Source organism: Marmota marmota, unplaced genomic scaffold, assembly GCF_001458135.2.
Source record: "Marmota marmota marmota unplaced genomic scaffold, marMar, whole genome shotgun sequence".
In the NCBI taxonomy this organism is placed as follows: domain Eukaryota; kingdom Metazoa; phylum Chordata; class Mammalia; order Rodentia; family Sciuridae; genus Marmota; species Marmota marmota.
In genome coordinates, this window is record NW_026000005.1 from 24,810,199 (window position 1) to 24,826,715 (window position 16,517).

The 16,517-nt window shown below is 45.9% G+C and overlaps 1 protein-coding gene across 4 annotated transcripts in view; it reads left to right on the forward strand.

The window, feature by feature from the left end:
- Nrp2 (neuropilin 2) overlaps positions 1 to 16,517 on the forward strand; it is a 121,567-nt gene that overhangs the window by 20,707 nt on the left and 84,343 nt on the right. For all 4 annotated transcript variants that reach the window (XM_048808389.1, XM_015481295.2, XM_015481296.2 and 1 more), the window contains exon 3: positions 13,895 to 14,076. In XM_048808389.1, the coding sequence (XP_048664346.1) occupies positions 13,895 to 14,076 (182 nt within the window). The remainder of the gene's footprint in view (positions 1 to 13,894; positions 14,077 to 16,517) is intronic.

Genomic DNA, 16,517 nt, shown 5'->3' on the forward strand with positions numbered 1-16,517 from the left:
AGCAGCTTCCCAGGTTGATAAATTGACCACAGTAAACAGAGGGAAGACACTGGACCTCAATAAGCACAGTAAACACCCTCCATTCCAAACAGCCACATGCAATCTTCCATCTGCACAGCCCCCCCTGAGTTCCCAGGACTCAAACTCTCCTTCCTCCAGCCCCCTCCTCCTCCAGCTGCACACTCCCCTTCTGGTCCTCTCTTACTCCTCACTTCCTCCAGTTCTCTTTTATCAGCCCCTACTCTGAACTCTCAGAGCATTTTATATGAACTGGATTTGTCTGCTTTTGTTCACACACGATCATCCTGTGTTCTGCTCACATAAACTCTCCAAGGGCATAGACCACATATTTCATTTCTAAACTCCTGCATCACCTTTTCCTGGAGGGTGCTAGGCAGGTAGGTGCAGGTGATTGTTTTAGTGATATTGCTTCATTGGAGGTGCCAGGGCTTAGGTAGATGACAGGAAGCTGCACTGGATCTTTGTCCCTGTTCATCCATCTGAAGATGAATTGACAGCAGGAGAATGGGATCTGGGCTCTTACGTTGCTAACCATTCTATGACTTGAGTCTCTCACTAATGAAATGACCACAGACCCTTCATTCCTTTCTCAGGAAGTAGTTATTAAGCACCTACCATGCACCAAGCACAGAGAGAGCACTGGGAACTCAGTGATGAGGAAATCCTACTCTTTGCCCTCCTGGAGCAGAGAGTTTGGGAGGAGGAGGCAAGTCAAAAGACAGTTATTGATGATAAAGCTGTCACATCTGGAATATCACCTATGAATCCACTTGGCTAAGCACTTGACACTCATTGTCTCATCTAATCCTCTCAACAGAAGCCTGTGAAGTGGCCCTGGCTCTTTCCACTTTACAGATGGAGGAACTTGGGTTCACAGTTGTTGACCAACTGGCCTTAGATCACACTCTCAGAGTGGCAGAAAAGGGATTTGAAGCCAGACTTTCCAATCTGTGCTCTCTATTCTTGTGCTCTCTGCTTCCTCCAAACCTGGTCACAGTGTGGGCCTGTTATGTGAGCCCACAACACCAGGAACCAGCCTCAGCTGGGAGATCCAAGAAGGCTGGCTGGAGGAGCAGCTCGTGCATGGCCGGTGGCAGTCCAGGCAGAGAGCAGCAAGTTCACAGACAAGAGACCGGGAACCATCTGATGGCTTTGGGAAGCACAGTAGTTGAAGGTGGCTGAGCTCAACTTCGTTTCCTCTGAGCATTGTAAGAATAGAGTAAGAAGGGCTGCCTTGGACTTGCTGATACAACCCTTTTCCTGGCAAAGAAGTGTGGGAGCAATGCTATTTAACTTTATTTCCGGGCCAGGCAACTTCCACCATCTCCTTAGGAGAGCGGCCATGGTCAGGAAGCAGGAAAGACTGAGATTATGAGGACTTTGCTGCCCCACCCTCCGTCTCCATTGTGGAGTCTCTAGAGCTTCATACTTTATGTTCAGGGACACTAGTTTAACACCAGATAGTGGCTTTTGGCTGGGAAAGTCCAGCTGACCTGCTTGATCAAGCTCCTCTCGTCAGTTTACTCCCATAGACTCTGAGTCCACTTTTTCCCTATGAGTAGAAGGTGGAAGGCCAGGCTGCCCAGTGGAAGGGTAGCTTCAACTAAGTTCCACTGAAGTTTCTGAAAGTTCCCCATGGTGCAAGAGGGTGCCTCGCGCTAGCTCAGGAGGAACCCTCGGGTTGATTACTCATGACATTGTGACAAATTTACACACAGAAATATTCCGATTCCCTCAGGGAGCCAGCGAGCGGTAATGCTTTTCTGTATTGCAACAACCCTCCTAATGACAGAAACAGATCCACCTGCAGGCACGTGGTGCAATAATGGGAACCGTCCTGCTAACCGGAGCTCAGCTGGCAGCTGACCCTGCGCTCTTCAGCCTTGACCAAGGACTCCACCCAGAGACTTAAGCTCGCGCAAGGAGTGGGAACAACAACCCACGGATTGTTCTCCTCCTCTTACCAAGGTTAAAGAGCAGTTGGGACAACCGTTATTTTTAGCAGTTTGTTTTTAAATATGTGATGTTGCAATTGCGACTCTCTCAATGCAAGCTTCACTGTGGATGTCTTCCTTGACAATGCGTTTTATCTTCTGATTGAGAAAATCACTGGAGATTTTATCATACACAGTCCCACTGTTCTGTCTTTCAACCCTGGCATCTTCTCTAAACCCAGAGATCCCAGAGGGCCAGCGTCTCACCCCATGTAACTCCATGTAATTCTCCCATCTAATTACACTAAGAGTGTCTTAAGACATTCAGTGGGAGCTTCAGGTGTAGAAGGGATAAAGCACAGAGGCGAAGGACACCGGAGGAAAGATATTAGACTTTTCTAGTAAGGGATTTGTGCATTTCCCTGAAATCACAAGTCCTGTAGAAAAAAAAATACTCTTTTTGTTTTGTCCGTTTTGGTGACAAGGGGATTTAAACCTGGATGAAGAGATACTCACGAGATGAAATAATTCCATTCCATTCTATTTGGATAAATCATCTCAGGAAATATATATATATATGTGTGTGTGTGTGTGCATGTGTGTGTGTGTGTGTGTGTGTATAAGCTGCCCTTGTCTTTTCTTCTAGGAAAAAAAATGTTTCCATAATCGTCCTTCATTACGGAACCTTGTACCTCACAATTCATCTCAGTTGATTGCAGGGTAAATGGTTGTATTTAATTTGCATAATCAAAAAAAATTCCTAGAAGGAAACCCCTGAAAAATGTTAGCTGGGTCAAAATTATTTAAAAAAAACAAAATGGAGAAAGAGTTAGGCCTAGGTTTGGGAGGGCAGCTTAGGAGTCCACATAATAAAAGAAAATCCACATGAGTTTTTAATATCTCTTCCCTAGCTTTGTAGCCAAGCATCTTGGCAGTCTTTATATATTTTTCTGCTGTGGTCTGCTCTGTTAGGGACTCAACTTTGTAGGCCATGTGGCAAGACTTCAGTTAAACAATAATAGCAAATGTTCAATGATCCCTCAGCTGAGATCAGGGGCTGTCAGGTCAGGGGCTATCCCCCAACAAACTATCTAGGACTAGTATTATTCCCATTTAACACACGGAGGTACTGAGGTCTGAGAAATCACAGAACAGTAATGGTAGGGCTGGTCGAAAGCCAGGCCACCTAAAGCTGCCTCTGTCTACCTCTTCAGTCTGCCTGGAGCTGTCATCTGCTGTCCAGTGCTCAGGTAGCTGGGGCCTCTGATTCTTTTAGATAGCTTTGACAGGTCTTTTCTCTTCTCTTTTTATTACTTTTCTTTGCCTCTTCCTGCCTTGTGGTCATCTCCGGATGCCTCTGGATGCCCTGGATGCCGGCAGGGCAGTCAAGGAGAGAAAGGTCTTCCTGTGTCTTTCCGTACAAGCTGGAGGCCTGACTCCGTCAATAGCCCCCGTCTGGCCCTCTGTCATCTGCTTCCTACTCCCCTGGCCCCTGCACCTCTCTGACCACCCTCTTCAATTCCCTGCCATCCCCACCACCACCTTCGTCCTCCATCTGGAATCCAAAGACGTGAGGGCCAGTAATGGAGTGTCAGCGGAAGTAATTGATTCCTCACACAGAGAGAATTCTCCTGCCTTTCGTGTCAATGGAGCTGAACCAGACTCGGGGAGGGTGAGCAAGACGTGTAAACAGTCCATGGCTGAGCTGTCAGGGCCAAGCCAGACACACCGGAGGCGAGCGAGAGGGAGAACGGTGGAACAAATAATTGTTTTATTGGAAAGGAAAGGAGTAAATAATATTTCAGCCTGGGAATTGGCAGCTAGAGAAGGATGGCGGTGGGCTAGGAGCCGAAGGAAGCATGAGGCAGGTCTTAACGGAAGAGTTTTTCTTTGTCTCAAGGTAGGAGGTTTCATCCCCACCCCTCCCCCTTCTCCTATTATCATCATTATTATCATTAAGATAATTACTGTAACAATTACAGTTGATGAGACCTCAGGTTTATGGAGCACCTTTCATCTAAAAGTTCAAAGTGATTTATCAGTGTATCATCCCTTTGAGAGTGGTAGGAGGGTTTAAAGAAAGTATTATTATTATTTAGAGCCACTGGGAAATTGAAGCCCAAGCAGATACTGCATTTGGTCCAAGCTTGCGGACAGGCTGATGGGTTAAATATTGGGGCATTGACTTTTCTTTGCTGCTGTATCTCTTACAGCTCATCCCTGGCACTAGCACCTCTCCCCACGCTGCGAGGGCCCTGCTGGTCTCTGAAATATGGTGGCCAGCCAGCCAGCCAGCAGTTCCACACACACAAAACAAACGTTCTGCTTATAGCTGTGGGATAAATAAAGGCTCTTGAAGGCCTGACTCACGCTGTTCCCATCCTGCTTGGAGACTTCCTGCAAACCTGGTTCCCTTTCTGGTAGATCTCGAGTCCCTGCCAGATGTATTACTTTATGGTCTTATGAGACTTAGGGCAAAAGCACCCAAGATTCCTGAACATTTGATACGTCTACCCTCAAGAAACCCTGATGAGTCCTTTCAGAGCAGGAGGGACATTTCTGTCATGGGCAAGGCAGGGGCTGTAATGTGTGTTGCCTGACCCAGGCACCTAGCACAGCCACCACACTTCTGCACGTAGCATCCATCCAGGCACAGTGGCCGAGAGGAGGAAGCAGTTCCAGCTGACTGGCCTCCAAGGGCTATATTCAGAATCCCCACCCTGGCACCGCAGCAGCCCTTCCTGCTTGGACATAGCACAGGCCCGTCACTTCCACACACCGGTGCTCTTTGCACAGTAGTGACAAGTTTGCCCCTGGAGCCAGGAGAAGCTCTGAATTCTGTAACTTGAAGCTTGTAAGGAGTGAAATCCCAAAACGGGGCCCTTCACACCTGCCACGTACTCCCAAACTGTCCCTTCCTTGAATTTCCGCATGGTACATTTTTCAGACAAGTTTCGTATCTTCCAAGTCTTGTCGTGGAGGCTGGGTGCCAGCAAAAGGGGATAGAAAAATGTTGGGAAGCCCAGATACCAAAAAACAAAGCAAAACACAAAAGACTTCTACGCAGTGATTGATTGATTCCCTGGTGCCCTGTGCACCTCTGCTCCCAGCAGGCTCCCATTTTTCGGACAGATGGGGAGGTTATGATTTTGCTCTCACAATTGGATCCTCTGGGACCCAGGGTTAGTGAACACTTGGCCCAGAGGGAGCCGTTCACTCAGCCAAGTGGAGGGATGCTGCCAGCACACCAAGGCCTCATGATGACGTGCTCTGATCTCCCCTTAATGGTTACCAGTTGCCTCGGGCCCCTTTTAGTCACCCTTGTGAGACACAGCGGCATCATCCCTGCACCCATTTACAAGGTGTGGCAAACCGAGACACGAGGCATGATTGAGTCAGTTCAGCAGCACAAGACAATTTAGGTAGCTTTGGCTCTGCTAGGATTCACCTTCCCATCCAAGCACCAGCAGCTACTCCTACCTCAAAAAAAAAAAGAAGTGCACATAAACGGTGGGGTCCTCTTACCTACTTTGTACTCTGGCATCACTACAAAATGCTAGCAAGGGGCCCTTGAAGTTGACCGCAGAGAGCGAGGATTCTATAGACGCAGATCAGACGAAAGACAGATCCAACGGTCGTGCTGAAAACAGCCTGCCCCCCAAACCTTAGACTTCACGCTGGCATTAGTTGCCTAGAAAATTGTTCCTTTCATAAGTAAACAGTTCTGTTGAAGCAGCTTCGGGAGTGCTTGCTGGTCCAGGGACCTGGCAGATCCGCTGCCCTACCGCCTCAGGAATGTGCCTTGCTGGGGAGCCAGGTCATCAGGGGAAGCGGTGATCACCCAAAGGGTCAGGGCAGGAGTGCGGGTGGCTTTGTTGTGTGTTCTTCATTCTCTTAACAGTTCATGTGCAGTGAGACTTATCAGACGCCCTGTCTGCAGTGGGCTCCTTCCTCAAGTGGAGAGTGTTCTTGGCAGCCTGCTCCACCAGGAACAATGAGATTGGCGGGCCCTCTTCATCATCCAGGGCCTTCTGCAGAAAAACAACCAGAAATTATAAATAGATGTTATTTGTAGTTTCCATTTTCTTGCCTTCAAGGTTTTTTTAGAATAATTCCTTCTCAGTTTGTTTTGGGTTATTCTCTCTGCATACTTCCTTTGCTGGGTGGTCAGATTTCCTCCCTTCTGAAGAGCCGTGGTGACCCTGGCTGTGAGGGGATTGCAAATAAAAAAAGCTCAAAATATCAGAGATTTGTGGTGGGAAGATATGAAGGAAGAAAAGATAACGGCTTCTCTGAAAGGCACTGGGCACCAATGCAGATGAACAGAATTTTGGAACTGTTTGAGACCTCAAAGTTAAGAGAAGTAATAAGAACAGTAATAGTAGAAATAACAACATCTACTATCAGATCACTTACTGTGTGCCAGCCCCTGTGTGGGGCCATTGATGTGCATCAGCTACCAAAATGCAGGAACATCGAGCTCCTTGCTGTTCAAGATCCAGCAAATTCAGGGGAGGTGGTTTTGAACCCAGCCTGGAAGTCTGGTTCCAGGGTCTGGGCTCAGAACCACGAGACTGAAATAAAATCTCAAAAACTCAAGTGACTAAAACACTGTGGATGAATTTGTGCCGGAGGAGGATTTGGAAAAACCCAGCCCCAAGGTTGAGGGAGTTACGATTATAACCACGGCTTTTCAGTTCATCTGCAGTGTCTGGTTTCTAAGGCCCCGTGTGTATGCAGCTCTCCTCTCCCTCAAATCCACATCCTGTTTGGTTATCCAGTTGTAATCATAAACATAGTCAATGGCTCTCGGGTGCTTTCTGGGGCATCTGGTACTGTGTAGGGCCTTACTGGACCTTTGTAATCTTTGCATGATCCCCAAAGGTAGGATCTGTTATTATTTCCATTTTAGAGATGAAGATATGGAAACCAGATGGGCAGTCTTGCCATTAGCAGGTGCCAGAGACTAGCTGGGTCTATCGAAGCAGCCCACATATGGTGCTTCCCATAGTACCTTGTACCCTCATAGACTGATGTGTTTTTGTGACAGCAATTTCAGGTTTCTCTTGTCACAGACCCCTTCCCTAGGAAAATGTGCATCACACAAACACACAACGTTTCAGCATATGATTCCAGAGGTTCCCCAACCCTCTGAAACTCCTGTGTGGACCCTACTGGAAATCTGTGGACTCCAGAATATGTGGATGGTACTTTAAGAGCTTATAAATATACAGGATCCTATTTTCTCACTTGATGGGCCATATGTTCACATACGGGTGTATATGTGCTTATAAAAATACCGCACTTACGAAAATTAATATGTTATCCCATCTGAGCACTTACAAGCTGGATTTCTACTGGGTGAATCTTGAAACCATGAATTTCAAATATGCTCACTGTTCCCGTTGGTGATTTGTCTGTTAATTTTGGCAAGTCCTTCAGGCTTTGTTTAAACAGAATGACTAAAGAAAAAGAGCAAGACTCTGTTAAGTCTCTTTTACACCTTATGCCCATTTTGTGGACACCTGAGAGCAAAAGGTTTCTTTACACCCAGATTCTGCTGATGTTCTTGTGCTGTGACAATCTGGTATTTCTAGTGCGCTCAGATTTTCAGATTTTTCTATTGCTTTTCAGATTCTTTGTATATTTACTGAGGCGGGGGTCGGGGGGTAAGAGGTCTGTGTGCCAGAGAAAGGTTGCCTGGGTTTGACTCTGCCTCTGACCTTTCCTTCTCATGTGACTTTGGGCAGGACACATAATCTCTGTGAGTCTCCATCTCTGCATCTGAAAATGAATGTAAATCATAACAGAGCTTGCTGTATATTAAAAGAGAATTAAATGAAGTAATAGCCAGGCGCGATGGCACATGCCTGCAATCCCAGCAGCTTGGGAGGCTGAGACAGGAGGATCATGAGTTCAAAGACAGCCTCAGCAATAGTGAAGCACTAAGCAACTCAATGATACCCTGTCTCTAAATACAAAACAGGGCTGAGGATGTGGCTCAGTGGTTGAGTGTCCCTAAGTTCAATCCCCAGTACCCCCCAAAATAATAATAATATATAAGCTGAGGATATGGCCCATAGTATATGCTCAGTAAAATGGATCCCTTTTCATCAATACACTAGCTTCTTATTAAATGAGTGGTACAAATGAAAGGGAGAAATTCAAGGAAATGAAATTTACTTCTTAAAAAAAAAAAAGTGACCTGACATGAGCAGATTTCTCCATAAAAGCTGGTTACCTATACTGAGCCTGACAGACAGGTGGCCTGGTTGGGGGCCTGAATTGACCAGAGACCTGTCTCATGCAGACATTTTTATTGGGAAGATGTACAGGACAGTGTTGGCTTTTCCTCTGATTCTCCTCGCAGGTTTTAATGTAAGGATTAATAAGACAGTGTTCATAGCTATCTTTGAGCTTCCTGGAAGAAAGGCACTCCAGGAGGTAATAAATTCTCTGGCCTGGATAATCTACTCATGAAATATGGAACTTTGAAAGAGTGAGAAAAATCTCAAATCACTTTGACAGCATTTTAATTATAGTTGATTTGTTTGCCACTAATAGTGAAAATGCTGTCAGCATGATTTGAGATGTTTCTTCCCCACAGAATGTTATATTTCGTGTTTTTGTGTCACAAGGCAACATTTTGGTTTTCAGATACAACCAGAATAGCTCAGCAAATGTGTTTGGGCACAAGGGAGAGGGTACAATACGAACCAACCCATCAAACCCCTTGGAAAGTGTTATCACAGCATGCATCTCCCTAACCAACTGCAGTCCCTTATCCATTAATTCACTCAACAAACAGCTAGCGATCCACTTTTTTTTGTGCCAGGCACCATGCAAGTTATAAATCCGGCAGCGAAAAGACAAAAGTCCTTGCCCCATGATGCTTACCGTCCAGTGCAGGAGGCACATCATAAACAAATACATAAGCAGGTTGGTAAGACCTCTCCAGAGTGTGACACTAGCTGTAAGAGAAAATAAGAGGATGGCGAGATCAAGAAGATAGATATGCGTTCAAAAAGAGGGTGGTCAGGGCAGGCTTCTCTGAGGAGGTGACATTTGCACTTAGGCCTGAAGGAGGAGAAGCAACCAGCCTTGGGAAAAGCTAACAAGGAGTATTACAAGCACAGGAACAGAAAGTGCAAAGGCCCAGGGGACAGGAAAGAACTTGCCCTCCAAAAACATTAACATTAAATGAGTCAAGAATTTAATCTTAAATATTCAGAGTCTAGCAGTGTGAAATATTTGCCTGGCTGGCAGATTTTATGACTCAAGACCTGGGTACGGAAGGACATAGTCTTCTTAAAGAACCTAAGTACCCCGTCCTTGATATAGAAACCCCTTCACATATGGTTCTCCACCCACCCATAAGTGTAGATTCTCATGGAGGCCAGACATACTCATGCTCCAAGAGCAGGGTCTCAGCTTGCTGAGTTTTCTAGCATAGTCTGGCTGCCTTGGGTGCCCTCTGGGAAGTGCAGATGTGGCCAGAGTTATGGACACCAGGAAGCCACTGTTCATGTTTGCCCAGTGATTAGAGGAAGAGGTGAGATTGTTGCTTTTCATCTCTCTCCTGTGGCCTCTCCAAATTAATCCCACCATCCAGATTCCCATGCCCCAAAAGTGGGCTTGGGGAGAAGAAATTAAGACTCTGAAGCTGACAAGGAAAGTAGAGAAAGCACCCTCCAGATACATGTTCCACATGCAGATGTCAGAATCTGTGGGGAGAGAAGAGCCAAGGCACTTGGGGAACCATTTTAGAAAGACAAGAAGAGCAGGGAGCAGAGGTGGCTACTTTAGCTCAGGCAAAAACAAATAAATACAATAATAAGAGGTAGTGTCAAAGCTTTGAAAGGAATTTTTTCATTTGAGAGAGATTATGAATAATGAAACGCAAACACTAGTTAATATGTCTGTTAGCTGGTTGATGTTGCCTTCCAGAAAATGAGTTATATGTTGAAAGAGGAGCCGCTTTTCAAGTTCTCCCCCTTGACTGTCCTTGGGGTGAGCTCTGTGTGTACCCCGTATTCCTTCACCAAACAAACACTGGGGATTCGAATGCAAGATGCAAAGCCACGTTTACTCCAAGGCCACAAACTTTCTAAGCCTCTGCCGAGTCCTTCACAAATGAACCTGACAACATTGAAATTTCTAAGGAGATTTACTCCAGCTGTAGCAAATCCCTAATAATAAAAAATTTCCCCAAATGAGTCAGTCACACGGGAGGTAAATGAGACATTCTGTATGAAGTCAGCATGTCATTTGGAATGTGCCCTTTATATAAGAGGCACAGTCAGAAGACCACGTGGTAAGTGGGGCTTGTCCATAGGGCAATAGCAGGACACTGCGGGGAGAGCGGAGTCAGGGCCAAATCCTAACTCCCTTAAGCAAACCTGATGGGAAAATCTAGTTTCTCTAAGAAGTTCGAGGAGGCGCTGATTATTTGCTTCACAAAAGTATTCATCAGAGGGATCCTTTAATAGGCTCTTTTATCAAAAATATATCCCCGGGCTGGGGTTGTAGCTCAATAGTAAAGCACTCGCCTAGCACGTGTGAGGCACTGGTTTGATCCTCAGCACCACATAAAAATAAATAAAATAAAGGTATTGTGTCCGTCTACAACTTAAAAAAAATGCATATAAAAATGCATGCCCTTCACTATACATGTATGAGGATAGATAAGGATGTATTTGCTGCTGGCCACATTACAAGAAAGCATTCAGGGCAGTATATCCCTTGGGTAAATTGGGGCAAGCTTTCAGTGACGGCATTTGTGGGGTAGTCCTGCCTCCTGGCTGATTCTGTTAACCCACCGAGAGACTCCATGGGTGATTAGGCAGCCAGATACAAGCTCCCGCTTCTCATAATAAGCCAGAGGGATGGCAGGGCCTCTCTTTGTCCTTCCTGGAGAAACTGGCAATGCAAAGAGTATTCAAAATCTTCTAAAAGTATTTATTGAATGTGGGCCACGTCCCCAACCCTATTCTGATATCCCATGTCTCATTCATGGATGATGTGGTGATGATGATGATAATGATGATGATGAATTTACTTTTTTCTGCCACATCTTAAGAACTTATTTTTCTCAGCTCTTGTACTTGCAAAAAAAAATTTAATGGAAGCAGCTGTGTGTGTGTGTGTGTGTGTGTGTGTGATTTTGGCTTGTTATAGAAATGCAGGCTTTATGATAAACAATTCAGATAATGCAAAAGAATAAAGATGACCAATTATCTCACCATCCATATATCTCATCACTGTTAATATTTTAGTATATACTCTTTCAGATGTTTTCTGCATGTTTACATAAGGAAATACATGTGTATATTTAAAAAACATTTAAGATCTTTTTGAGTGATCATGAACATTTTTCCATAAAAACAAAAACCCTAGACCTGCAGCACTATATACTATAACAGCAGAATATTTCATCTTATAAATATAACAGAATTGATTCACTTACCCTGGATGGTTGGACTTTCCAACATGATACTATTTATAAACAAAGTATCTTCTCACTTTTCATATGCTTTTTTCAAGTATGCACAAAGATGCATGTACATCTTTGCATAATTGATTATTAGGAAAAAATTCTAGCAAAGGAATTGCTGGACTAAGGGCTATGTACATATTATCTTTTGTAACATTTTGCCAAAAATGCCTTCCAAAATGTTTAAACAGATTTATATCCCTGCTTATGCTGTCCCTCTACTCATTTGCTCTCTCTTAGGGCCAGCCACTTCTGCTCCAGAGTTTGATCTCCTTGCCTCTGAAATGGGTGTGAGAATACAATAACCACAATTTTCTTTCTTAAGCTCACACTGTGTGCCATGCAATGTAGCACTTTTTATAGATTAGAATTGGTCATTTAAATCTTACAACAACCCTAGGAGGAAGATACTAAAATCTCTATTTTACTCTTATCATCCCCCTTTCCCGGCCTCAGAAAGGTTCAGTCACTTGCCTGAGGGTACCCAGCTTAACTATATATATATATCTATAGTTAAGCTGGAAACTAAGTCCAACTCTGTCCACTCCCAGGACTGAGACTTGTGCCCAGGGCCCTGCACACCCTCCTCCCAGCAAACTCAGGGAGTAAAGGCACAGGTGGCAGCTCCTCAGTCTTTGTGCAGGCTGCTGGGCCCTCACATGCTCAGTGCAGGATGACTGTTCTGCAGTGCTTATGGCAGTGTGGAAAGAGCAAGGAGGGGTTTTCCAGAAGGTCTGCTGGGGAGTTCCCCTGAGAAGGCACTCAGTGTCTCTTCACTTCTGTGTTGGAAGTGAGAAAGCCTGTTTTCAAAGTCAGCACCATCTCCTACACTGAAATCCCAGTTCTCAACAGCTTCCCCACCCCAGGGGCCTGCTCAGCCTGCCCAGCTCCCCAGAGCTTCTGGAGAAATTGCCCTCTCCGCGTCTCCAGACTCAACCTGCTTCCGCCATTCTTCTGGCTCTAAGAGCCGAGCCCTCTGGGGTCGAAGAATGAACAACTCCTGCTCCACTCCTTATTCTTCCTTCACAGGCCTATTTATTTGGAAGTGACTGAGCCATCTGAAATATGGCTCCCGGGAGTTTCCTCTGGCTTCTCCAGCACACATCAGCCACTTCTGCAGGCAGCCAGCTCCCCCAGACCCCGTGTGTGACAGGAGCAGGGAGGCACATCCCAGGGAGGGCCGCGTCTGTAGCCCCTCTCTTTACACACAAGGAAGAGATTTCTTATGTGTCGCTGGAACAGGCTGATGCAAAATAAATAGAGGGAAGGAGGGAAAGGAAGATGGATGGTTTTTAGGAAATAATAGTTCAGTGGCCAGCAGATGAAGGGAGCCAGTGGGGAGGAAGTTTCCCACCTTAAGGAACACAGGGCTCAGAGCACATGCGTGGTTGAAAATGCATGTCTGGGGGCTGGAGCCGGGCTGGTACTCAGCAGCAGTGCACTTGCCTGGCATGTGTGAGGCACTGGGCTCCATTCTCAGCACCACATGTAAATACATAAATAAAATAAAGGTCTATCAACAACTAAAAATAAATAAAAGAAAATGCATGGCGGTTAAGATAAAATGGGACAGTATTTGTGCACCAGCCCGTGAACATGGATGTCGGAGGTGTCTCCCCTACTGAGGCTGATGTGACTCCAAAAGCTGTGGAGAGCTCATTTCAGGAGGCGACCTGCTCTGCCTGTTGCTGAGATGGATGGTTGTGTGCTCCTAGGTGCTGGGTCCCCAGGGATTCACCCCTTTAGAGAAAGTTTTTATTGCCAATATGATGCTGATCCTTTCTAAAAACGTGTTGTTGACTAGACACTGCTGATGTGAACCTCACAGAGTCATCTCGGGGAGGGAGGTGACCTGCAGATGAGGTGTCTTTGTCACTATCAATTAGAGACAAGAGAAGAGGAATGATCCAGGAGAAACTGAACCAGGGTGGGGTGGACACAGGACAATATATATCTCTGAAACATCTCCAGATGGGACCCAGCCCCTCTCTTGTATTTTTTTTTCCACTCCATCTCCATCCTGACCTTCTCAAGTGGATGTTTTTCTTCTCATTTTGTGGATGGAAACATTGATGCTCAAAGGGGTTAAGTCACTTGCAACGACCCAGAGCAAAGAAAGACAAAGATTCAGAGATCATAGTGGAAATAAAAATGGTGCTACCGAAGGAAGAAAACAATGTTTGTTTTGAGATCTTTGAGAGAATGATTCTATTGCTCTATGTGAGCAAGAGATAAGCTTCCCATCCGCGCCCTTATTCACTGTGTGGCTTTAACAAAGCAGAGCAACTTCCTGTACCTGTGCGTGCCAGGCCACACAAGCAAGCATAAGTGCCCTTTGTTGATCACTCTGAAACACCTGAATGGGGAGAGTTGGAGGGAGACTGGTCCTTCCCAGGCCCTCAGACTGAGCTTTTCTCAGGTGCCCCTTTGTGCTATCCCCGCCTAGGTATGACTTCATTGAGATTCGGGATGGGGACAGTGAGTCTGCAGACCTCCTGGGCAAGCACTGTGGGAACATCGCCCCACCCACCATCATCTCCTCCGGCTCCATGCTCTACATCAAGTTCACCTCTGACTACGCCCGGCAGGGGGCAGGCTTCTCGCTGCGCTACGAGATCTTCAAAACAGGTCAGTGTGGTCCCAGGAAGAGGCAAGAGGTGGGCACTTAGGAGGGGGATCCATAGCCCAGCGGTTGGAGACAGGTAAGGGGTCAAGGTTCATCCTGCTTGAGCACCATGACAGAGGCTCCCAGGTGAAAGGCCAGGTCAGGTTGACACCAGCAGAGTGGGGGCTACCCAAGGAATAGAAAACACTTTTTGAAAGAATCTGATTTTTGTAGTTTTAAAATCAAACTAATCTTCATGGGGGAAAGCAAAACTAGGTTGAACTTCCTCTCAATTACTTCACGGTTTAATGTTACCTTTACTTGGGATTACTTGGGGCTGAAGGACATAATCTTTTCATTGTTTAGCGTCTCCAAAGATCTCACCACGAACCTCCAATTGGGGTCACGCCAGAGCTTGGATTAGAATATGACTCCTAGAAATTCATCTTGGTGACCCACTTTACCACCTCTATCCAGTGATTCCCAACATCCCATATGCCAGGAAGCAGACTCCCTGAAAAGCAATCAAAAAAGATAGCCCTTCCTTGATTCCATCAGGTTCCTCTGAGATTACTTTTAGGCCTTAAAAATATAGGCCAGAGCTCATGTCAACCACTGGGGACAGCGGACTCCTACCCAGAGGGCGCTAACCCTAGCATCCACATGTACACTCTCCACATAGCAAGCCCTGGTCTCTGATGTCTCCTATGTATGGTGCTGAGTATCTCCCCTGCCCCTGCCTGCCCCCTACCTTAGAGGCTCCCGCTCCATTTTCAAGTGTCTCCCCTCTCCAGCAACCTAAGTTTTACAACTTGCGCATGGAATCCAGTTCACGAGGAAGCCGTCAGCCCTGTCATCAAGAGGCCCAAGACCGGCGCCTGTTGAGTTCAGTGTGAGGGGAACTATTCATATATATTTTCTCTTTCATTAAACAGTTCTTGAAAGGAAGTGGTAGCTGCTGAAAGCACTTTTTATATCCACTCTGTCTAAATATTTGTCAGATTTGTCTGCCTGAGACTGTGGAATCAAATGAAGGGGTGGGGTCAGCAGAACTGTGTTGTGCTGGAGTGGGAGCCCAGGCTGTCACAGGGTTCAGGTCCCAAGACGGTCTGTCTGTCATGGGTTTTCATGCTTCTGGCCACAGGAAGGTCACAGGGACCGGTGCTCTGTGGGTCTGGGACTCAGGGATGTTGGGGGGTCCCTCAACAGCTTCATCTACATCCCCTTAAGTCCTCAGAAAGATTCACATCAGTGCCACATCAGTGCCACCAGCCTCTGCTAGGAGCAGTGGATAGAGAGAAGAGAGAAAAAAAATCAAGCATAGTTTTTGCCTTCGTGTAGCAGAGGACACAGGTGTACAAAACCTCAGCATGTAGAGATGCACAGTTGTTGAATATATAGGTAAATTGAAAGGAGAACTGTAATATGAGTAAGTTCTAAGTGAAGAAATAATTAACATCCTGTGGTTATGAAAGTGAGAGGAAAAATCAAGGAGCTCTCTGGAGTCTACCAGATAGCAAAGTCCCTTGTTCTAAAGCTGTCACTCAGCTCCCATGTACTCACCAGGAAAGGAAAACAACCTAAACAGGATCTTCCAAGGAGCTGGCTAAGGAAGTCAGAACAAAGATGAGCATAGCCATTAAAATCTCATCTCTGGTCTTATGCCTCCAAACTTGTATACTCCACAAGGCACAGGCTACCTTCTCCAGAAAGCCACAGCAAAAGGAAGTGTTAACTTTACCCATGATGCAAATTTTGAAAAGAGGGTATTAAAAGATAAAACCTACAAGAGGATATCATAATTCAGCACTGCTATTTTGATGACATACTGAAGTAGAATTGTGAAGGAGGCAGCAAGCCTTATGATCTGCCTAGAAACAATAGTGCCAGTCATGGGAAGAAACATGGCCCAGGCATAGAGCAATGAGGCACCCTGTGGTAGGCCCTGGGACAGCCTCCAGAAGAGATGCCCTGTCGACAGCCATGCTTCTAAGAATGAGGAACAAGATGAGAGCCCCGTAGCCTCCTCAGGGTCACTCACACCTGCCATCATGCCCATCCACAAGAGCAACTCTTGGCATGAAAATCAACATGTAAATATATGCAAAGTGCAAAATTCAAAACTGAGGCTTTCAGAAAAGTTCCCATTCTTCCAGGTGCCAAGTCTTCTACCCATATTTCCAGGGTTGCAGTCTGGAGAGAAGATACACAAAGTTGACATCATCCCCAGAACATGAAAGAAAATGGGTGGACGTGCTGAAGAAATCCAAACAAACACAGCTATGTTTGCTAGTCGGATTCATAAAAAGAAAGAAAGGGAAACTGTAAACACAGAAACGCAAATAGCCCTACAGAGGGCTCTGGGTGCTTTTCTTTGAGGAGGCTGTGGGGCAGAATTACACTGAGAGACAGAAGCCCACACTGTGGGGACAGACAGGGGACATGTGGCTGGAGTAGAGGGTTT